The following is a 24,962-nucleotide window of genomic DNA, read 5'->3' on the forward strand; positions in this document are numbered from 1 at the left end:
CTTTCTTTGATGGATCTTTCACCACTGCCCTATACAAGCTTTCCATTCAAGCCAACTTGCCTCATCATTGCCCCCCAAAATGCATACTTTTGCCCATGCTCATTTCATATCTTTGAACCCAATATCCCTCCTCTTTCTCCATTCATCCTCCATTCCCCCACCCCCTCCCTTTTAATTCTTATCCATTTTAGAGTGTCTTCTCTGTAAAGGATTCTCTGATCATCTCAGCCCATATCTCAGCTTCTATCGACCTTGTTGCTGATGGTCAGTTAGCCAGGCTATATGCGACCTTATCTGTGTACCACTGAGGGGCCATGTGAGTTCCTTGGGGCCAGAATTGTGTCCAGTTGTTCCTGGAACACCCTGGCATGCGCACAATTTCTGAATTAATGAATAAAAATCTCACACTTAGCCACTTCTCCAGTCATGTGTAATCAATGTTTTTATTCATTGCACTTGTCCATCCTTTATATGTCTTGTATCAACTGCCGCAGACAGACCCCAGTCCAGTCTTCCTTTGGTATCATCAGGCTTCACCTGTGAAAGTACAGATGTGCTTCAAGAAATCCAGGGTTGATGTCCTGGAGCTGGAGGTGCCTTGCAGAGGCCTGCAGAGTGGTGCACAGAATTGCCTTTGTTCCTGTCTGACCTCTCCTCCTCTCCCATCCCTCAGGCCAGAGTGGCAGCTCCCTTCTTCCTCAAACCTATTAACAAGGCTGCTGCCTCAGGGCTCTCGACTGGAACATTCATTGCCCATTATTCTAATAGCCTGTCCTTTGCCTCCTTCAGACCTTGGCTCAAATCTCACCTTCCCACCTCCCAGTCTAAAATCACACCAACACCCACCCTCGCTCCTCACTGTCCTGATTCCCTTTTCTCCTTGACACGGATCACCTTCCAGCCACTGTGTGTGTTGCTAATCTTGCTCATTCCGGTCTGTAATTCAACTCTGAGTTCCATGAGGGGAAGGATTTTGTCTGATTTTTTTTGCTGTGTCTCTAGTGTCCACCTAGGCATTGAAAAAAAATAGCTTTTCAAAATGAAAAAAGGAAATGAAAAGAGATCTATGAATAGTTGTAAATTTCCTCACCTTTTTTGCAAAGTCTTCTTTCCAAAGAGGGAAACAGGGTATTTTATATGCTTTTCCCTTGACTCCAGGAACAATGTGGATTTTCCAGTATTCCTGGGAAAAGAGTAATTAGATTGATTAACTAAATGCTTAATCTTTTGCTTTAAAAACAATTCAGATGTCCATTATAGGGGAGGATTCAGAGCTGCTGTAAGAGGCGCTTTCTGAGGAAGGCCAGGAGAGCAAACATCACCCTGCTTTGCAGGGGGACTCTGGGCTCTCAGCAGAGCCCTGGCCTCTTCCTTGGGGATGGCATGGACCTGCAGGTCACTCTGCTGCTCCAGACTAAGAGAAAAATCAACTCATAGTGTCATGATCTGGTCCAAATAAGGTATAGTTTGTTGTAAATGTAAATTATGAGAGGACCTAGACTGCCCCCAGTGTGTGCATGAAGGGAGCTGCAGGTTAATGAGTCCAGGCGGCAGTGGCCTCCTGCTTCCAGAACTAGTCTGCCTGCCAACCTTTGCTTCTTTACAGCTGGAAATGGGATCCAGTAGTCATTGTTTTACTAAATGATTTTTTACAGTTATAAGAGTGAGAATTCGCGGTTCGTAAAACCGGTAACTGCGGAAAAGCACAAACACAGAACTTTTCCTTTCAGAAATCCACATATATTTGCTATTAATATCTTGGTGCATGCCCTCTCGATAATGTTAAGCTTGAGATTCTTTCCTCATAATTTTAATTTTGTGTAATCCAATTAATAAATTTGAGTCTGGATGAAAATAGGACTTCAGTAATATGTTTGTATTACAGGATGCTAGAACAATGTAGAACAGTGACACATAGGGCATTTTAAATCATTTTACCAAAAGGAATTAGTATTTAAATAGCTAGAATAACAGCTTTTCTGAAACTTGTGTGAGAAATAACATGAGTGTTCTTGAAGAGATTTCAGTCATTTAGGATATAAGTGTTATAATTCTGAACCATTTGTTAAGGATTATTTTGAGTTAAAGCTGAGTTAAGGATTACTTTGCTTATAAATTTGCAGTATTACCTCACAAATTCTTAAAGAACCTTGTTTAGCAGGGTTTAAAAAATATATGATATTGAACAAAAAACTGAATCCTCAAAACTCTTCAGACCTAACTGTTCATAAAATCCCCTAACTGCATAATCTAGAGTGCCCCAGGTGACGTGACATCCTTATCAAGATGAAGTAACTAGAATCACCACAATTGTAGACTGGCTGAAGGAAGCAAAATGAGTAACATGGACAAGGACTAGAAGCTTGTTCTGGAAAGGCCTGTTTGCACAGAATTAACCGAAATATGGAGAGAGAAAACTTCCTTCTTCTCAAGGTCCACATGTCCTCAAGGCATGAGTGTGAGTAGAGAGTGAACTACAGGGAGGACATGAGATGAGGGTTCAGGAAAGAAACACTGATAACTCACGCTAGGGTTAACCACAGCTGTCAGGATCAATGGAAATATGAAACAGTTCTCGCAGGAAACTTCTGACCACCATCTTCAAAGTATCAGCAGTCCTTTCATGAGAGCTATTTTTATTTTCTGTATTTCAGCCAAGAACTCCACATAGTAACTGCTCATCTATTTTTGATGATGCTATAAAATTGACAGGCTGCGCACATCCCACTTGATTTTGCATGTGATAGAAGGACCCAGTTTTCTCCCTGGTAACTAACGTGTCTTGTAGTCCATGCTACCACCAGATGGATTATTTTAATCGATTGCTGGTTCTTCTTGGAAGCTGATTCCTGCCGTTTGTCTTACCAACTCTTGAGTGAAAATTGATGGGGTCTGTTGGATGCCTTCTCATCGCTTAGGACTGGATGGTTGTTTGTGGTGGAGGCTGTGGTACCCCAGCAGTCCTCACTGTATTCATTGCAATCCACTGTTTCCTTTATAGTTTTCAGAGCCCTGGGGTTTAGAAACAAATTGATATGACCCAAATGGTTGATTTGGAGCATAATACTTCATAGCTCTCATGCTGCATTTTCCTAACAGCATGATTTTCTTTTATTCTTTTTTATTTCATTATTAACAGTACCATGGTGGACAGTCAGGTGGCTTTTTGTTTTCTTTTGTTCTGAGAAGCAGATGAGCAGCGTGATTACAGTAGCTGGAGAAAACTGTCCATTGATTCTAGGTATATATGTGTTAACCCACAGCAGAAATTGTCAGTACAGCTTAGAGAATTGCCCTATCACTTGAAGAAATTATGAATCATTAGCTATTCAGAGTTCTCTTATGCAGGAGGCAGGGATTCGGGTTCTCTGAAAGGGTTTAGCTTTAAAATATAGTTTATACTGACTTGGTGAAAGAAAAAATTTCAAAAAGATCCAGGTCAAAGACACAGAGATCAGGAAAGAAGTACTGAGGAAGGAAAATAAAATTTTGCCTTTAAAAAGAATATAATTAAAACTCTTAAAAAAAGAAAGAAAAACCCTGTAGAATTTTTCCAATTTTGAATGGACAGCCTGGCCCAGGAGGTTGCATCTAAACCTCTCAAGATGTTCTTACCACCACTTACATTCTTGCTGAGACCAAACCCATCTTTTGTCACACGGAGCAGTGAGGGAATTGCGCTTGGGCATGCACTAATCCACGGATTGACACCTCTAGGATGTAAATGTATGACATTTCCTGCACTCCTTAAGGACTTCTTAAATGCATTGAGGAGAATGGGGTTAAAGTTTGAAGTCATTAAAAGTTAAAGCAAATACCCATTTTCCTGCCTTGTGAATTTCTTTCTTTCTTTTTTTTTTTTTTAGGACCGATGCTTATCTATTTATATTTTTGCCACTTTATTTCTTTAATTGAAGGATAATTGCTTTAGAGAATTTTGTGGTTTTCTGTCAAACGTCAACAAGAATCAGCCATAGGTACACCCCTGCCCACTTTTTTTTTTTAAGTTAACATTTCTTTAATGGCCATGATCTCTGGTATATGGGATTTTAGTTCACCAGCCAGGGATCTGACTTTCACAGCTGCCTTGAGGTATATGTTTTCTCCATTTACAAATGAGGAAACTGAATCTCAGAGAGGTTTAAGTAATCTTCCCATGCTTACTGTTAGGCAATAAACCTAAAGCCTATTGTATTTTACAAAGAAAATTGCTGCAAAGAACGTACTGCCCTTTGGGGTAAATTACTGCTCTGTTCCTCCTCATAGTCCTAGTCATCATCACGGCTGTGCTCTTCTGCAGCCCACGGCCCTTTGGTTAGGAGCACCTCATTGGTAATTTTATGACTTGCTGTCCTGATGCAATACCACATCAGAACAAGGAGCAGCTCTGAGGAGGAAATATGGCTCATCTGATGACAAGTTCTCATTGAGCAAGAATCCCATATAGTCCACAGTGTTAGCACCCAATGCCTGCATCTAAAATTTTTTTTAAAAGGCACGTGATCTGTTAGTGATTTCAATTATTGAGAAATGCAGAGATGCAGTGTTGATCCGTTTGTGAAACTGCCAGTAGAAATGGACACCAGGTGTGTAGGCAGCCTAGTAGAGTTTTATATTCAGCCAAATGCATGTTTTCATACACAGTGTCCATTATTTCTTCATGAGGAAAAGACTGAACATCTATTTCTTCATGAGGAAAAGGCTGAACTGTTAATTTTGATTTTTTAAAAAGTACTTTATCGTAAATATGTGATTATCACTTGAAATATTTATCAAAGTAGCATCTGCCAGAAAGGGGAAAAAATAAAATAGCCCCCCCCAAAAAAAGACTTTTTTTTTTTTTTTTTTTTTAAAGGAAACGGAAATCTGTTGTGAAAGTTCTGGCTAAGTTAAATAATAGAGTCTCTACATTAAAACACCAGTATACCCAAGCAAGTCCTGCTTTTACTTACTCTTGCTGCACTTGGCATTTGGATAGAAAGTAATATTTGTTCTCATGAAATATATAAGCCATAAAACCCTGATGTTGGCTTCGGTGAAAACAAACTCCATGTTTAGTTCCACTGAAGGCTTTGAGGAGAAATGACCAAAGGTTGTGTAAGCTTCTGTACCACTGTCTCATGTTTCCTTGAAACTTCTGGGCAGAACCCTATGAGATGTTCTATAAATCCTAAATAGACTTATAATTTAAAATGTTTTTAAAATAAATAAAACCATATTTTTTTTAAATCTTTATTCAAAAGGAAAGACTAGAACCAAAGTGACTGATTTTTAAGGACAAAATGAGCACTTTTGACAAAACAAAACTAGTAGAAATCACTTTGATTAAAAGTATTTTGTACCAAAAACCAACCAAAAAACAGGAGCTACTTTAAAAAATTAACTCCTCCTCTAACCCACTGTAAGTTTTAAATTATTATTTCTTAATGCAGTTTAAGTAGCTACACAGAAAAGGCAAGGCCGAGTGTCTCTGCTGTGACATTAGTGACAGGCACACTAAGAAACTCATTCAAGTGTGTTTGCAGAATGAGAAGTGTCAGAGCCAGCTGGGCTTGCAAAACCTTCCGGAAGTCTTTTATTGTTTCCTGTATTGGATCAAGTCCAAAAGTGACGATAATTACCCTCTAGAACTGCCAAGGTTTCAGGCTATTCAGAAAACCCTGATCTGGTAGTAGGAAAGAAATGTGGGCCAAGGTATAAGAATAGTGACTGGATTTTAAAAAGAATATTTCCAAGGAGCAGTTTTCTCAAAAATGGTCCTTTTGCTTTGACTAACAGAATGCCAAGTAGAGAACCATCCAGTCAAAACCACAGACAATAGAAAGAGAGGAAATCAGACTCATTATCCACTCCTAGGCTCCCCTAATAATCGAAGAGCTGAGAATTTCAACCAGGCTTCATTGGGACTTTTATTTAGGTAATTCATGAAAGCCTTTGCTGGGACAGGGAAACAGAAGTAGATCTCAATGTTGAATGGGAAATTTTTATTGTCTTGAAAGCTCCTTATTTTCCAAATTTTTTAAAGATTACCCTGGTTTAAAGTGAACAGATCCCCTTTGTTTAGAATAGAGAAGAAATGATAGGTTTTGCTCTAAATTTCCAAACCTAATAACCAGATCAGATGGTATATGCTGGTCACTTTATCTACACTGTTGTATTCATCCTCACAACAGAAAATACTCTCCTAGGGAGGTCAGATTTTCCAGATGAAATGAGTTCTTTGGATATTTCAAATAATTTAGAACTTTCATAATTCAAAAGCATTTTCCCATAGGAATAATTTTAAATACAACAAATATATACCTAAGAGTAACTTTTCATCATATCTAACTTTTGTTTCTTCATTTGAAAGTTCTTGGTTTCTAACACATTTTTCTGTTCTACCACTAACCCCTCCACTTAATGACTACTCAAATAGCATTGTTATAATTTAGCAACAATGATTGTTAAACTGACAGCCCCCGGCAGTCACCAAAATCACCACTAAGACCTCTGAGGTACCTGAACGAAAAAGTGGTTCAAAAGAAATGACCAAAGCTCTGGGTATTTCTGTTCCTCATTGATGTGGTGTGCCCATGGGCAACACTGTAAAGGTAGTTTAAATCAGGTCCACCAGCTTTGAAATTGTATGATTCTTGAGTGTATTTTAGATGTGGGGGATTCATATTCCTTCAAATTTCACATATTAGGTACATCCTGATTGATATCATATAATACATCAGTATTTCACAATGTCATCCTTCAAATTTCACATATTAGGTACATCCTGATTGATATCATATAATACATCAGTATTTCACAATGTCATGATCCAAATCTATGTAAAATGCATCTACGTTGCTATTTTGCTTAGAGTGATGAAATTTACCTTACGGCTTATAGGTGACAGGACCACATTTAGTTGGTCTGACTCAAAAACCCACACTGTCTGCTCAATGCCATGCTAGTCACATAACTGAGAAAATCAGAAATAAAAGTCCTCATTCCAGAAAGACTTTGTGAGTAGCTTACATAAGAGGGGGAATATGATCTTACAAGCCAGGGAAGGAGGAGAAACGACTGTTTCTTAAACTGCATCAAAACATCTGGAATGTCTATTAAAAATTCCCAGTTCTGGGTCTTCCTCCAAAACTAGTAAGTTGGCGCCTCTGGTGGTAGAGCTTGGAAATCTGCATTTTTATTGACCTCCATGGTTTACTGTCATTAAAATTTCTGTGTAATTTCAGGGCTCTTGAGACATCACCCTATCCCCTAACCCGAAATCTAGATAACCCCCCCCTACACACACACATACATAGCCCTACACACACACCGGCAATAGAACAGCAAAAGGCTTTCAGAAGATGTCCAGTGTGTGGTGAGCTGCCCTACAGGGGTGACAAACTGACTGCCAAGGCCAGCACGCTTGATCCTTACTCATGCATTCTTACTGTGCTCTGCCTTTCTACAGACTTTCTCCAGCACCATGGAGTATTCACTCAGGTGCGTTATATCACAATCAGCTTCCTGGTCGACCAAAAGCCGTCTTGGCAGAGCCAGGGGAGGCAAAGCCAGCCGCCCCTTAACAGTGTCTCAGACCTCCACTATGACTTCCTGTGAGGGAAATCTCTCCCTAATTCTGGTTTCTCCACCCTACCCCCCTCCGCTCAACAGGCACACATGATTTGCCAAGTCTTGAGTTCCTATTCCATTATCAGTCTGGATTTTCTCTCTTGGCTGCCACATCTGGCCTCAAACTCAACGCTACCTGAACCTGTTTAATGGAAAATGTTCACAGCCAGTCCCTGAACTCAAAATTTCACCATGGGAAATATATTGCAAGGAAATAAAGTCAAACAAGGAGAGGCTTCCTGTATAATGATATTTATGGCAGCATTATTGGCACTTAAATAAGCAATATAGAAAGAAATAAAGAAGGGAGTGGTAAGTTACAGTGCAAACATCTGGTGGAATCATGATGCAGATATTAAATAGGGGGTTCAGGAAAACTGGGTAGATAAGGGAAAATTGCTGATGATAAGTTGGAAATGTACTTAGGTAGGCTGCTCTGCTTGGGTACTCTAAGTTCAACCATGAATGGAAAGTGAACAAGACTGGAAGGCAATAAAAATTATAACCATTGTGTTATGTTTATAGGATCATGATTGGTCTTTTCCTCTGTATTTTCTGAATTTTCTAAAGTCTATCTGCTGTAATTATTTATCTTTTTAATAAAGCTTATCAGACTTTGCAATCAGGGTGGCCTGATTGCGTCCTATTTACGAGGCTCAGTGGAGGGAGTAAGCTTTGCACCCTCATCAGGCGGCTCTCTGCTCAGGTGACAGCTCTAGTGGACCTTCCAGCAGCTTCCTCACTCCCTCTGCAGTAGTGCTGCATTGCACCCCTCTGCTCTGACCTCTAGAAGTCACAGTGCCCTAGGGCTCAGTCAGGTGCTCTGTTCCCCTCTATTTCAGTCCTCTCCCTAAGGGATCTCACCTTATTCAGCCCATGTTTAAATATCAGATGACTCTTATACTGAAGTGTCCAGCCCTGATCTCTTCCCTAAACTGCAAACTTCCCTTCATCTAAAGCTACGTCTTCACTTAGAAGCACATCTTCACTTAGATGTGCATATGGTAGGCATCTCCTGTCTTATGTCCTTAAACAGAGGTCTGGATTTCCTCTCCGCCCATGCCCCACTATGACTTAATTAACATGCAGATAAGTTCACTATTAGGTCAAGTCCTCTCTTGCTAAGTACCTGGCATCATTATCCATTCTTGTTCATCAGGCCAGAAATCTTAGTCTTCCTCCTTGTTATCTGGCCCCACACACAGTGGTCCAGGGCGTCCTCTCAGGCACACAGATTTGTCTGCTGCTTTCTGTTCATGTCTGCGGTGACCACCTGTCTCATTTGGAAATAGAAATATAATATCCTTTTAAATGTTCTCCCTGGTGGATTTCTTACATAATGATAAATTATTTAATATTAGTCATAATTACACATTAGTCTTCATTATATATGATTATCTATTTTTTAAAAATTTGTTTATTTACCTGGCTGTATCAGGTCTTAGCTGCAACACTCAGGATCTTCGTTAAGTCATGATGGATCTTTGGTGATACAGCTGGGGCTCACGGACTCCCTAGTTGTAGCCTGTGGGCTTAGTTTCTTTGAGACATGTGGGATCTTAGCCAATCAGGGATTGAACCCGAGTCCCCTGTATTGCAAGGTGGAGTCTTAACCACTGGACCAGCAGGGAAGTCCTTATGATTAGCTATTAATGTTACATTAATTATTGTGGTTGTCTTTGATTGTATTTTAGTCTATTCTCCACACAGTGGTCTGAGTGATCATTAAAAATGTATATCAACATTGTGTCACTCCCTTGCTTAAAATCCATCAATGTCTGTGCAGTGCAGTTAGAATGAAGTACATTTTATGATGTTGATTGTTAATTTTTAATATTACTATCACTGTGCCATATGAAACCCTCAAAGGCCCTACCAGTGCTGGGCCTGTCCACCTGTTGAAGTGCATTTCCCTCCTGCCTCTGTCACCTCCCAGCCTCACACCACAAGTACGCACAGCTCACTCCTGCTCTGCTGTCACCTGTCCCTGTCATGTTCTTCTCCGGGTCTTGGCCAGAGTGGCTCCTTTTCATCAGTTCTCATATCACTTTTTTTTTTTCTGTAAGCCTTTTAATTTGAGATATTCATATATATTCAGAAAAAATGCACAATAATTAATGTAGAACGCAACGATTTTTCTTGTAACAAAGTGACCTCACTTGTGTAATCCCCACCCCAATCAAAGTATAGAATATTACCAGCACCTCGGAAGCTTCCCTCTGTCCCCCTTTCCAACTGTTATCTCTCCAAAAGTAACTACCAATCTGACTTTGCCTGTATTTGAACTTCACATGAACAGGATCACACAATGTATATCCTTGCGTGTCCAGATTCTTTCATTCATTACATTTGTGAGACTCATCCATGTTTTGCATGTAGAAGTTGTTGCTTTGCTCTTATTACTCTATAGTACTTCATTTATTCATTTATTTTACTCCGTGGTAGGTTGACATTTGGTCTTTACTGTGTCAATATTATGAATAATGCTGTTGTGAACATTTGAATACCTGTCCTTTAGTGTGTACTATGTTGGCATTTCTGCTCAGTTTTTACTTAAGAGAGGAATTGCTCAGTCAGAGGGTTTGGCCTAAATGTTTTCCAAAGAGCTTGTACCAATTTAAGTTCTCACCAACAGCATGTGAAAATTCCAGTTGCTCCCCATTCTCTCCAACCATTGATATTGTCCCTTTCTCTTAGCTTTAGCAATTCTGATGGGAGAATTAGTTGTTTCTTCTTTTGAAATAAACCAGCTGCCTGGATGGATTAAATCTCCAGGAACATTTTTGTTTTTTCCTACTGATGTTGTGTGTTTGTCAGCAGATCATAGGAACTTTCACACCATGAGGAATAACAAGATAGTAGTATTTTTAAATGAGTAAACCTAGGTAGAAACAATCTGATTAAATTTTTGTAAAGGGATATATGTGCGATGATTTTACTTACATTGAGTGCCAGATTCTTGTCTCAGGATTCAAGTAAGGATTATGAACTCTGATATTTACATGAAACAATACCAATGGGTTCCTTAATCTGAAATTTCTATGAACCTCCTAAAAGGATTTGTTGATAATGGTTGAGTTCATTATGATTCTATAATGAAGACCATAAAGAAGGCAGAGCATTGAAGAAATGATACTTTCAAATTATGGTGCTGGAGAAGACTCTTTCTTGGACCAAACCAGTAAGTCCTGAAGGAAAACCATCCTGACTATTCACTGGAAGGATTGATGCTGAAGCTCCAATACTTTGGCCACCTGATGCAAACAGCTGACTCATTGGAAAAGACCCTGATGCTGGAAAAGATTGAAGGCAAGAGGAGAAGGGGACGACAGAGGATGAGATGGTTGGAGGGCATCACTGACTCAATGGATATGAGTTTGAGCAAATTTGGGGGGCTAGTGAAGGACAGGGAAGCCTGGCATGCTGCAGTTTGTGGGGTTCCAAAGAATGGGACATGACTTAGCAACTGAACAACAAGAATGAAAACTTGATACATCCTATAACATGTAGTTATATATAGTATGTTATAGAGAAGCATTCTGATTTCATCCTCCTCCTCTCATGCTTTGTAGCATTCCTATCCCAAGACATTTGTACTGATGTTTATTTCTATCTCTTTCCTCCAACCACTCATCACTGATTCTTCACCTTTAGTGAGAAATGCATTCAGTTTATGGCTGCAAGTGCTGAGTCATTTATCAGGCAGTCTCTTAACTCTGGTGTTGATATTGGCTGTGACTGGGCAATTTGAAACCAGTCTGTTGTTCCATGTCTGGTTCTAACTGTTGCTTCTTGACCTGCATACAGGTTTCTCAGGAGGCAGGTCAGGTGGTCTGGTATTCCCATCTCTTGAAGAATTTTCCACATTTTATTGTGATCCACACAGTGAAAGGCTTTGGCACAGTCAATAAAGCAAAAGTAGATGTTTTTCTGGAACTTTCTTGCTTTTTCGATGATCCAGCAGATGTTGGCAATTTGCTCCCTGGTTCCTGTGCCTTTTCTAAATCTGCTTGAATGTCTGGAAATTCTCAGTTCACGTACTGTTGAAGCCTAGCTTGAAGGATTTTGAGCATTACCTTACTAGCATTGAAATGAGTGCAATTGTCTGGCAGTTTGAGCATTCTTTGACATTGCCTTTCTTTGGGATTGGAATGAAAACTGACCTTTTCCAGTCCTGTGGCCACTGCTGGGTTTTCCAGATTTGCTGGTATATTGAGAGCAGCACTTTAACAGCATCATTTTATAGGATTTGAAATAGCTCAACTGGAATTCCATCACCTCCGCTAGCTTTGTTTGTAGTAATGCTTCCTGGAGAAGGAAATGGCAACCCACTCCAGTACTCTTGCCTGGAGAATCCCAGCTACAGTCCATGGGTCACAAAGAGTCGGACATGACTGAGCGACTTCACTTTCACTTTCAGTGCTTCCTAAGCCCGGCTTAACTTCACACTCCTGGTGAATGGCCTCAGCATCATGGTTATTCAGGTCATTAAGACCTTTTTTGTACAGTTCTTTTGTGTATTCTTGCCACCTCTTCTTAATCTCTTCTTCTTCTGTTAGGTCCTTGCTGTTTCTGTCCTTTATTGAGCCCATCTTTGCATGAAACTTTCCCTTGGTATCTCTGATTTTCTTGAAGAGATCTCTAGTCTTTCCCATTCTGTTGTTTTCCTCTATTTCTTTGCATTGTTTGCTTAAGAAGTCTTTCTTATCTCTTCTTGCTGTTCTTTGGAACTCTGCATTCAATGGGTGTATCTTTCCTTTTCTCCTTTGCCTTTAGCTTCTCCTCTTTTCTCAGCTATTTGTAAGGCCTCCTCACAGCCATTTTGCCTTGCTGCAAGTCTTTTTCATTTCATGTATCCATTTGTCTAATGGATTTTTAGAACAGCCCGACAAAAGGAATTGGGCACATAGACAGCAGAAACTTATGGCTTATGTCTCCTCCCTTTCTTATGGGTAAAACATGATCTCATGTAATTTTAGGGCTCAAATCCTGAAAGACATTCGTAGTCCCCAGTTTTAAGGATATGGAAAGCTGAGCATCATAGTTACTTTTCTCTTCTTTCCTCACTTTCTTTCTTTTTTGTTTCAGTTTTTGGGTCAGGGGAGAGACCATTTATACAAATAATATTATATATCATTATTCAAGTACTCTCCCAGTGAAATTTTCATTAATCATCTCTCAGGTGGAAAAAAAAAAGTTTGATTTCTTCTTGCAGTTGCAAACCCTAGTTAAGAATGTGCAGTGGAATTAATGGGTCAGTGCTATTTGTCTTGGCACTGGAGTTACCATTGCCTAGTAATTTGGGAATATTCCAAAAGAGATTAAGAGTTTTCTCAAAGGAACAAAGCTTTCTGTAGAAACAAGATATGTAACCACTTTTGTAGTTCTGGTGAGTTTTTTGCTTCAACATTAATTTTTACTATGCCCACATTTATTTTCAGGTTCTTTTTAGTTCATTCAAATCTCTTTCTTTAATTTTCTGCCATACTTAATTAGGATCACTAATTGTAAGACTTTATCTCATTGTTCCCATCTTAAATGTCCAGGAATCAGCACATTGTTCTTTCCATATGTTGGTGACAGTCAATAAATCTTAGTCATGAGCAAGTCTCCACTCACCCAGGCATGAGTTAGATGGCGTCCCATCAGTGGTGAAATTCAGGGAGAAGAGCTCTCACCTAGGACAGCAGTGATGCAGAGACAGGCATCTGTCTTCATCAGTTACCTGGACGGCTTCATCCAGAGGCTCGTGGAGTAGGGAGTGGAAGGCAGTCTGCAGGGTAAAGTCTCCAGGACACCCCCTAATTCAGAGCCAGCACTCACAGGTGCTTCCACATCCAAGATGCCAAGTGAATTGGTATGAGATGGGTCCTGGGTATTAGAATTGTTTTAGCATGCATCTTGATGATTGTAATATCCAGTCAACTTGAGAATCACTATACTAAATGAAAGCCTCCTGGCAAGTTCAGGGTCAGGTCTGGATAAAGGGCAAAGGACTGGAGCTATAGTCAGAAGATTTGGCTATTTAGTAACTGTAATCTCAGGCCAGTCCCCTGCCTTCTCCATGCCTATTTCTCTCTTTGTCTATGTAACCATGAAGGTTACAAACCACACCATAGTGGTACCACATGAAGTTGTTGTGAAAATCAAATTTCATAATGTAGGGACTCAATAAATTTCTTTAAATGTGAAATACTATGCCACCATCTAGTTAAACACTTGTTAGCAGAACTGAAGCTGGTTTCATGTGACTTACCTTCTTACATATTTTTACAACTCAACTCAGTCTATGTATGTATAATCTTTTTAAAATGTATACAACCTGGATCATCCTATAGAATATTCTGTTCCTTATATTTTTCACTTAATCACCACATATCCTGGAGCTCTTCTATGTCAACACCTAAGGCAAATGTACCTGGTATATTTTATTGCTATATTGTTTTCATTGTAATTAATTTAATCATTTCATGTCAGTTATATTGAGAGGTTTATATTATGTCTTAGCCATCTTTTTTTTTTTAATCAATTTTTTAAATTGCAGTAACATTGGCTCATAACATTTTACAAGTTTTATGGGTATCGAAAGTTGCTGGTTGCTCAGTCGTGACTGACTCTTTGCCACCCCATGGACTGTAGCCCATCAGGCTCCTCTGTCCATGGGATTCTCCAGGCAGGAATGCTAGAGTGGGTTGCCATTCCCTTCTCCAGGGGATCGTCCTGATACAGGGATTGAACCCTAGTCTTCTGCATAGCAGGCATATTCTTTACCATCTGAGCCACCAGGGAAGCCCACTGTTACTGGGTTGGCCAAAAATTCATTTGGATTATTCCACAGGATTTTACAGAAAAACCAAATGAACATTTTGGCCAACCCAATACGTAACATTTTTACTTCTGTCTACCTTACAGCTTGCTCACCAGCAAACTTCTGGTATCTGTTACCATACAGTAGATCCCCTTTACCCATTTTGCTCTCTGGTAATCAATACCTTCTCTCTTTTGCATCTACGTGTTTTTTTGTTTGGTTTGGTTTATTCATTTATTTTGTTGTTAGTTTATTAGTTTTCTCATATTCTACATATGAGTGAAACAATATGGAATTTGTCAGTCTGACTTTTTTCACTTACCTATTAAACCACTTCAAGGTCCACCCCTGTTGTCCCAAAAGGCTAGGTTTCAAAAGATGTGCATATTTTCAATTTTGATGAATATATATATGTTGTTCAGTTGTTATGTTGTGTTTGACGCTTTGCAACTCCATGGACTGCGGCATCCTAGGCTTCCCTGTCCTTCACTATCTCCTGGAGTTTGCTCAAACTCATGTCCATTGAGTCAGTGATACTCTCCAACCATCTCATCCTCTGTCAACCCCTTCTCCTCTTGCCCTCAGTCTTTCCCAGCATCAGGGTCTTTCGTAATGAGTCAGCTCTTCGTGTCAGGTGGCCAAACTATTAGAGCTTCAGCATCAGTCCTTCCAATAGAATATTTAGTTGTGAACTCTAGTTAAGACTATGCAATGGAATTAATGGGTCAGTGCTATTTGTCTTACACTGGAGTTATTGCTGTCCTAGTAATTTGGCAATATTCCAAAAGAGATTAAGAGGTTGATTTGCTTTAGGATTGACTGGATTAGTCTCCTTGCTGTCCAAGGGACTCTTGGGAGCCTTCTCCAGCACTGCTGTCCAAAAGCATCAATTCTTTGGTGTGTAGCCTTCTTTATAGTCCATACATGATTACTGGAAAAATCATAGCTTGGACTATACGGACCTTTGTCTGCAAAGTGATGTCTCTGCTTTTTAATACACTGTCTAGGTTTGTCATAGCTATTCTTCCAAGAAGCAAGTGTCTTAATTTCATGGCTGCAGTCACCATTGGTGTTGATTTTGGAGCCCAAGAAAATGAAATCTGACACTGTTTCCACATTTTCCCCATCTTTTTGCCGTAAAGTGATGGGACTGGACTGCATGATCTTAGTTTTTTGAATGTTGAGTTTTAAGCCAGCCTTTCAGTTTCCTCTTTCACCTTCATCAAGAGGCTCCTTAGTTCCTCTTTACTTTATGACATTAAAATGGTATCATCTGCATATCTGAGGTTGTTGATATTTTCCCCAGCAATCTTGATTCCAGCTTCTGAGTCATCCAGCTCAGCATTTCACATGATGCACTCTGTATATACGTTAAATAAGCAGGGTGACAAATATACAGCTTGGACTTATTCCTTTCCCAATTGTGAACCGGTCTGTTATTCCATGTCTAGTTCTAACTGCTGCTTCTTGTCCTGCATACAGGTTTCTCAGGAAGCAGGTAAGGTCATCTGGTATTCCCATCTCTTTAAGACTATTCCACAGTTTGTTGTGATCCACACAGTCAAAGGCTTTAGCATAATCGATGAAGCAGAAGTAGATGGTTGTTTTTTTTTTTAATTCCCTTGCTCTTTCTATCATCCAGCATATGTCGTCAATTTGATCTCTGGTTCCTCTGCCTCTTCTAAATCTAGCTTGTACATCTGCAGATTCTTGGTTCACATACTGCTGAAGCCCTACTTGAAGGATTTTGAGCATAATCCTGGCATGTGAAATGAGTGCAATTGTACAGTAGTTTGAACATTTTTTTTGGCATTGCCTCTCTTTGGGATTGGAATGAAAACTGACCTTTTCCAGTCCTGTAGCCACTGCTAAGTGTGCCAAGTTTACTGGCATATTGAGTGCAGCACTTTAACATCATCTTTTAGGATTTGAAATAGCTCCGCTGGAATTACATCACTTCCACTAGCTTTGTTAGTAGTGATACTTCCTAAGGCTTACTTGACTTCGCTCTCCAGGGTGCCTGGCTCTTGGTGAGTGATCACACCATCGTGGTTATTCGGGTCATTAAGAGCTTTTTTGTACAGTTCTGTGTATTCTTGCCATGTCGCCTTAATATCTTCTGCTTCTGTAAGGTACTTGACATTTTTGTCCTTTATTGTGCCAATCTCTGCATGAAACTTTCCCTTGGTATCTCTGATTTTCTTGAAAAGATCACAAGTCTTTCCCATTCTGTTGTTTTACCCTATTTCTTTGCATTGTTTGCTTCAGAAGTCTTTCTTTTCTCTCCCTGCTATTCTCGGGAATTTTGCATTGAGTTGGCGATATCTTTCCCTTTCTCCTTTGCCTTTTACTTCTCTTCTTTTCTCAGCTATTTTTAAGGCCTCCTTAGACAACTACTTTGCCTTCTTGCATTTCTTTTTCAAGAAGAAATATATATATATATATGCATTACATTATATAATTTTAATATCAACTTTCTTGATCCACAAGAAACTTCAAACTTGCTAATGGAGATATGCAACTAAATATCCAAGTCAAGAGCAATCAGTCACAGCTATAAATAACCACTCAGTTAAAAAGTGAAATTGTGCACTCTGAATTGTTAGTGAAGAAGTAGAGAAAATAAATTTTTAAAAACTACATTATGTGGGGTTAGCCAAAAAGTTCATTCTGTTTTTTTTCCATAGTATTGTACAGAAAAATATGCAGGAACTTTTTGGCCAATCCAATACATCCCCATTTTACTGCCTGTTTATTGGACCAAAAAAAAAGCTTCAGACTTTGACTTGTTATATTATTATTGGAAAATGTGTTTGTAGCAAGGAACAGTCTAGACCACACAAAAGGAGACATTCTCTGTTACAGATACGTGTCCTCAAGTGTGGAAAGGTGGGTTGTCGGTAGAGACAAGATACTGATGTGGAGATGCCTTCATTCCCTGGCACAAGCACTGTAATATTTTGGTTCTTATTGATTTGCTTTAACGTATTCAGGGATCATTGAGTACTCTTCCTATTCTGGAAACTGTCAGAGTCTAGGACAGTTGTCAGAGTCTGGCTCAGATGGTTAAGCGTCTGTCTACAATGCAGGAGACCTGGGTTCGATCTCTGGGTTGGGAAGATACCCTGGAGAAGGAAATGGCAATCCACTCCAGTACTATTGCCTGGAAAATCCCATGGACAGAGGAGCCTGGTAGGCTACAATCCATGGGGTCGCGAAGAGTCGGACATGACTGAGCAACTTCACTTTCACTTTAAGACAGTCTAATGGCAGTTAAAGTTTGTTGTCAGGGAAATCAGTGGCCTCACCCATGTTTACAAAGTTGCTACTGTTAGATCAGCCATCCCCATTTTTTTGACAACTGATAAGATCTGGTAGATATATTTTTTCCTGATGACAAATACAAGTGTAATGAAACATTTTTGTTGCTCACTACTGGAAGGGTTTGCACCTTTGGTTATTGAGTTAGCAGGGGGTGGGTGGCGGAGGAAGGGAGACCAGGGTGGTTGGCACTGTAGAATAAAAAATCTTTGAAAAACCTTGTTTTGATCCCTAAATACATTTAAGTTGAGGGCCAAGAAGGAAGCAATGCAAAAGTGGTTTTATCAACTCTTAGTGTTTATGCAGAAATAATTGAAAGTATTATTGATGATTTATACCCAAGGCTCTTTATTCTCAGGGTAGAATTCTGGAATTCTTATAGTCATTACTGAGATATTCCACTTTGACTTCCAGAAGGCACTAAAATTGGAAGATTAGAATACAGTTATTCAACTTTTTCTCAGGTAAATACATAGTCAAACCTCATGATCACAGCGTGGGTTTGAAAGATTAGCCATATTGCTCAAGCTTTTTTAGAAGGGACCCCAGTGTTTATACCATGAGTTGTTTCTCTCAGAATTTGAAATTTGTTCATATAATATATATATATATATATGTTTATTACCACTTATAATGAGCTGTAGAGAGTCTCTTCCTGCCCCAGTGGATTATAATATCTGATACTTGGTGGATGTTGATGACATAGATGTTGATTCAATAAATGAGTCAGTCTTTCTTCACCAGTGCCCGTGTGTCATCCACGGGCAATCAGGGAGTAGTACTGTATCTCAGTCTCATACTAAGAAGTTGCAAGCTCATGCCATCGTGATTATTCAGCGTATCAGTTGTAAGTAGGTGCCTATTTTAAAATGTATTTTTTAAATTGTCCGTCTAATACCAGCTTGCTGTCCAATAGTCAGGCATTGCAGAAATCTGTGTACGGTACAAAATAGAAGGTTCCCATCTCCATCCCCAGAGTGTCACAGTAGGAGTCCAGTGGGCACTCTTGGCACCTCCTTGAGTACATGCTGTGGCAAATGGTAATAATGATGAAACAGGGTTCTTCTGGGCCAGAAATCTAGAACATCTGATTGCGAAGAAGCACCTTAGTTAATCAGGGCAGTGGTTTCTTCCCGATCTTCCTGCATTGTGTCTAATAGGACCCAGTAGCTGAAGCAGGGCAGGAACATCTACCTCCACTGAGCTCTCCCCTCTTCCATTAACTCTTCTAATCAAAACTAGACTCAGGCAAGAAAAATGATGTATTTCTTTAAAAAAAAAAAAAAGAAAAAGGATGCTGGTGTGACTTTACAGCTGGGAAAAGGATGTGATGATGCACGTAGTCACATGCCCCCATTGAATACAATGGCCCATACTCTTAGCCTCTTTGAAGCCCTAGATTTACAATCTTTATCATCTGATCAAAAGATAAATTTCACATGAACCAGGAGCTTTTCTATACCAACAATCTCTTCTTTCTGTTAGCAAATGCCCATAACACTTAAGAATAAAACACATAATAACATGAATAATCATCAGTTCAGTCCAGTCGCTCAGTCGTGTCCGACTCTTTGTGACCCCATGAATCGCAGCACGCCAGGCCTCCCTGTCCATCACCAACTCCCGGAGTTCACTCAGACTCACGTCCATCGAGTCCGTGATGCCATCCAGCCATCTCAACCTCTGTCGTCCCCTTTTCCTCCTGCCCCCAATCCCTCCCAGCATCAGAGTCTTTTCCAATGAGTCAACTCTTCGCATGAGGTGGCCAAAGTACTGGAGTTTCAGCTTTAGCATCATTCTTTCCAAAGAACACCCAGGACTGATCTCCTTTAGAATGGACTGGTTGGATCTCAGTGCCAATCAAATTCTCCATTTATCAATTTCCTTGACTTCCAATTAGGACAATTTCAATTAAGGATATTTAGCCTTAACTGGAGGAAGTTAAAAGTGATTTTCAACACTAAAGGACAGACGAAGTAAAGCAGCAATGATAACAATAAATAATTTAAAAAAATAGTATAATAATTTATTCAGCACCTGCATATGAGAGGCTGTGTGCTAACTAAATACCTTATTTATATTGTCCTATAAAATTTATAGAACTAATTTACAAATTAGGTATTAATTCAGATGAATAAAGACTGAGAGAGGTTAAGTAATTTGTCTAGTCATGAAACTAATGAGAGCCCTGTGATTGGAATTTGCAACTCTAATCTATGGGTATCGGCTCAGTGGTCCAGGCACGTGGCCTGGAAAGTGTGTCAAGATTGGTAAGAATACTGTCTGCCATGAGCATGAGTAAGGACTGGGAATAGCCAGACATAAGCTGTGTATTTGCCTCTTGCATCATAGCAATATGATGTAAATTATGGAGGGGGAAAAGCCTCCTGCCTTAAAGTACATGTTGGTGAAGTCTCCCAGTCTAAGAACGCTGTGCCCACTTAGAACAGAAAGCTGCCTGGTTCCAAAGCGCAGTGTGGCTGAGATATGCCAGGGCCAGAGGTACTGGTTTCCCACAAATAACAATCAGCCCATTGGCCAAGCAGCTCCCTGACGGCTCCCCGGCAGTGGCATTGTCACATCACAACAAAGCGCCTTTGCCCTCAGACACATGCGCCCGACGGCTGGCACTGAGGTTTTCCCTGAAAAATGCACTGTCCTCTGTTTTGAGTCAGCCTTATTGTTCAGAGCTTAGGCGGGGAGGCGCATGTCCCCATATGGGACAATAAGATGAGCTATGGACTTGTTGCCAGTAATATTGTGGGTCACTGTGAGACCTAAACTTTCAATTCTGCAGTGCTCTGAGATGACCTCCCCTTCGTGCCCTCCCCTCAGAGTCTGGATACCTATTTAACCCTAACTCCAATGCCACCTCCTCTTCCAGGACTACTAGCAGCAGCCACTGTTAGTGTACCGATTCTTGTCCCCCTAGCACCTGGAACATTGCCAATGAGTATTTAACAAGTGAAAGAATGAATAGCTGTGCCAATACTTAGACTATAGGGTATAGTTAAAACTACAGTGACTTTTGAAACTCAGGAAGATAAACAAAGTCATCATTCCAAAACTCCTTTCCTTGGATCTACTATGGTCATATCTGAAGCACATAGTCTAGCAGCAAAATGTGGTGGAGGAAGGGCTCTGCTTCCTGGGTGTGCTGGGCGGGGCTCAGCAGGGAAAGACATGGTCTCTACAGTGCGTTGATTGTTCAGAAAAGTCACAGATCTGGGGCCTCAGGAGCAGGGACTGATACATCTTAAAGTGTGTAAAGTGTGTGTTTCTTTGCTTTCAGCTGGTATAGAAATCACTGATGTGTCTCCCACTGACGTATCTATGAAAACCAGCTAACTGATACAGTAGGTGGTTCACCAGCAGCATCTGTGACCAAGACATATTTGATAGCCACAAAAGGTTAACCAGTGTTCAGAAGTTTCCTGAAAGTAGGATGCTCTGGGGTCTAAATAGTAAAAAGCAGGCCTCCAAATGGCTTATACAGTAAGGAAGCTGTATCCCCAAGCCAAGAAGTCTTGTGGTAAAGTCACTGAAAGACTGGCGCATTCAGCAGGTCAGTCACACCTTGGAGGAATACTTTGAGATCCTCTCTGACTGAACTTTATCCTCAAGGGAGCTTTCTCCTGGTGGCAAGACATCTGCTGCTCTTCCAAGTAGTATGTGCTAATGAGCAAGGAAAACTTTCCCCAGAAGGCCCCCAGCAGCTCTCTCCTCGCATCATATTGATTAGAACTGGGCCATTGTCCACCCTAACAAGTCATTGTGAGAAAGGGAAATGGGATTACTAAAACTTGCTTAGGTAATTAGGATTTACTCCTAAATTGAAGATAAGATCACCTTCCTGGAGGCAATCATGATTTGAGAGAACCTGGACAAAATCATCACATGGAGAAGGAGGAAGGGACTTGGTCCCCAAATAGACAAACAGAAAGTCTCTCTGTAGGCTCAGTGGAAGTGCTATATCCATTTTTGCGTACTACCTTCCACAGCAGCAAATCAGTCCCCAATTTGCTAATAATTTGGTGATGGTGGCAACTTTTCATATGAAATTTAGCCATCGTCAGGTGGAATAAAGACAAAACAGGAAAAATCAATTCAGGTTAAGATGGAAAATTCTGCATTATTTGACAGTACCAATGAAATCCAACTCCCCATCCTCAAATTGGGACAAGTTTATTGACTCTAAAGGCTTTTAGGTCATTCCACCAGGAGGGGACATTTCTTTGAGACAAGAGTGAGAAGAGCAGCCTTCGAGTAAACACAGAAAAAAGCTCCCCAAGAAGAGGAAATATCATATGCACAGGTCCTAAGGCAGAAAACTGGAAGGATCAGAACTTGTTGGAGTGATTGGCTCACAGGAGCAGGAAGAGTGTGGCAGGATGCAGGGGTGAAGAAGGATGGGCCATCCAGAGTCTTGCAGTTTCTATTAGGGAGCTGGGGGTTACATTCTGTGTTCAGCAGGAAGACACTGAAGGATTAAACAGGGATCTGCAACTGTAAAATCATACCAATAATCCTGTGCAGAATGGTTTTATGTGTTGGAAAGAGTAACTCTGTTTAAGGTAGGCCATATGTTATTAGAGAAGCTGCTTACAGAGTCCTCACTTAATTAATAGGCAGTTGCCAAGAATTCAACTTCATCACCTCTATTCTATGCAAAGCTGGCCTTTAGTTCTCGCTAGCGGATGCATGTTTGTGGATGAGGTAGCCAAGTGGAATGACTTAGTCAAGCAACACTGAAGACATTTTAAATGCTAAAATGATTCAGTTATACATACATATATATGTATATGTGTGTGTAGTTCTTTTTCATATTTTCCACTATGGTTTATTATAAGATACTGAATATAGTTCCCTGTGCTATACAGTAGGACCTTGTTGTTTATTTTTTATATAGCAGTGTGTTTGTCAGCTAATCCCAAACTCCTAATTTATCCCTCCCCCAACCCCCTTTCCCCTTCGGTAACCATAAGTTTGTTTTCTATGCTGACTTTAGAACCTAAAAACGGAATGCTGCCAGAAAAAAGGATGGGCAAACACATCTCTCCCGTAATCAGTCAGCTCTCCCTTCACTCATGCACGTGGCTTGTGAACACTGGGACACATGTCTATGGGGTTCACACCGTGATGGAGCCTGTGTGTTCCAGTTGACAAATCCTCTCATACTTCACTTACGTCACTGAGCTCAACATACTCCAGAGCTCTCCTGTTTCTTTAGCAGTTCTGTGATAACAAGTCCACGTGTGAGTTTACTTCTCAAGCAGCGATCTGACTTTTTCAGCACTTGGAGCTCCTCTGACTATGCAGAGACAGATACATTACAGGGCACTGAAGAACAGTGTTGGCACAGTGTCAGGGCCTAGTTCTGGGAGCTCAGGGGAGTGAACCTGGATGCGCTGCAGGGTTGACAGTAGAGCTCAGCCTTCTTCCTCTGGCTTCTGTGAGAAAAAAATGGATTAGAGAGATTCAAGGGAACAGAGGCAGGGGATTTGGAGAATGATTGGGCAAGGGACAGAACTGAGATAATTCCAAAAGTTTTCAGCCAATTCCCTCTCATCCCCAAGGGATCGTTCTCAAGTTGAAACACTAAGGTAATTGGCATTCTTGAGATCCTGCCCTGGATCTAGTCCCCTTTTCCATGACCTCTTTTTGGAACATGGATGAAGAGTGAAGTGGCATGGCCTTCAGAATAAAGCTCTGAGCAGTTTTCTTGCTCTTAACAAAACGTTTTTAAATGCTTCTGGGTAAATGCAAATGATTGTGATGCAGTTCTGCCTATTTCTGCCAATGGCAGTCTTCTACTAATGGTTAATGTCAGACATGAAATTATTTTCCTGAATATTGTTTCTTTTCTCTTTTCATTATGAAGTATATTCGGTGCTCTTCGAACTGGTGCTTATATGGTGTACACTGTGATGACCAAAGGCCTGAAGCATTCAGTTTGTGACCAGGGTTTTTACAATGGACCTGTCAGCAAATTCTGGGCTTATGCATTTGTGCTAAGCAAAGCACCCGAACTAGGTGAGTGTCTTTTCTCCTTCCATTTCCTCTCCCACCCTCACCCCTTTGTAGTTACATACGTGTAATATTTATTGAAAAATGAACAAAAAAATAATTTGAAGGTCCTATTTTACTGGTTTCAGGAAAATTACAATAAGTGAATTTGCATTCTTAACTAACTTCTGTTATTTTTGTTCTTTTCCCTCCTTTTAAATAATTGTACCTTGTGTATATCAAGAGCCAAAAAGTTTATACAGAATGTGCATGGATCCAAGCCCCACTGAAAGCACAGTTCCAGGGGCTAAGAACATCTACCTAGCCCCTTCTCTGAGGCCTTTAACAGCTGAGCTAATATTAGAATATTGGGGAAAGTTAGCCTCACAGCTATTTCCCAGTCTCACAGCAAAGTGTATGTTCAGCTCTGGAGTTTGGATACAGACTAGGACATTCAGCCTTTGTTTGAGTAGCCTTATGTTCTCATTCACAAAATATTAAGGGTTAGTTTCTGATGTTGTTTAATTTTAATCAGTTGAAGAAATAGGCCTTAGAGAAATGTAATTCATCTTCTAGAAATTAGTCCAAAATTCTGGTACTAGATAGATAGGTAGATTCCTAACAGTTTTTGCTTTAACTCTTTAATAGTCTTGAATATAAGTATGTCACAAGTTAACAGACAGTGGAAAATCAAGTAGCAAGGGCTTTTTTTTTTTTTTTTAAACACAGGCACAGTTCCCCAGAAAAATATCTTTGTTGCCAGAAAAAGGGAGCCACCCATGATAAAAAGATCTGAGTTCATCTCTGAGCCATGCTGGCCAGAGTCTCACAAATTGGTCCACATCCTTAGGGGACACCTGTGCATCCTCTGGGTTTCTTAATGTTTTATCTATAATTAAGAATTGGCTTATTTAGTTCAAAATTCTTATCTATCAATTGCGTTCCATCTCCTGTTTCTCCTGAAAAGGGGGTTGGAAGTTGTGATTTCATTTTAAGTTACCTACAGTGTTAGCTATCGAGTCTTTCTGAAAGGTTCCCCTGGTTTGTATCTGTTCACAGAGGGTATGAGCCACTCTGCAGCAGGGGCTCTAATCTGCTGGCAATTGGTTTGAACTGTTGGTTTGACCACTTCTTCCCAGGCCAAAGACACGGGAGGAACAGCAGGAAAAAACTTCAGCACTCACACACACAGCCTATCAAAAGTCTTACAGTGAAT

General features: G+C 40.3%; 1 protein-coding gene across 1 annotated transcript in view; it reads left to right on the plus strand.

Annotated features, from left to right (window-relative positions):
* Positions 1 to 24,962, plus strand: part of ELOVL6 (ELOVL fatty acid elongase 6) — a 135,004-nt gene that overhangs the window by 99,020 nt on the left and 11,022 nt on the right. The window contains exon 3 of the mRNA XM_052642251.1: positions 23,622 to 23,773. Coding sequence (XP_052498211.1) covers positions 23,622 to 23,773 — 152 coding nt within the window. The remainder of the gene's footprint in view (positions 1 to 23,621; positions 23,774 to 24,962) is intronic.

Source organism: Budorcas taxicolor, chromosome 6, assembly GCF_023091745.1.
Source record: "Budorcas taxicolor isolate Tak-1 chromosome 6, Takin1.1, whole genome shotgun sequence".
NCBI lineage: Eukaryota > Metazoa > Chordata > Mammalia > Artiodactyla > Bovidae > Budorcas > Budorcas taxicolor.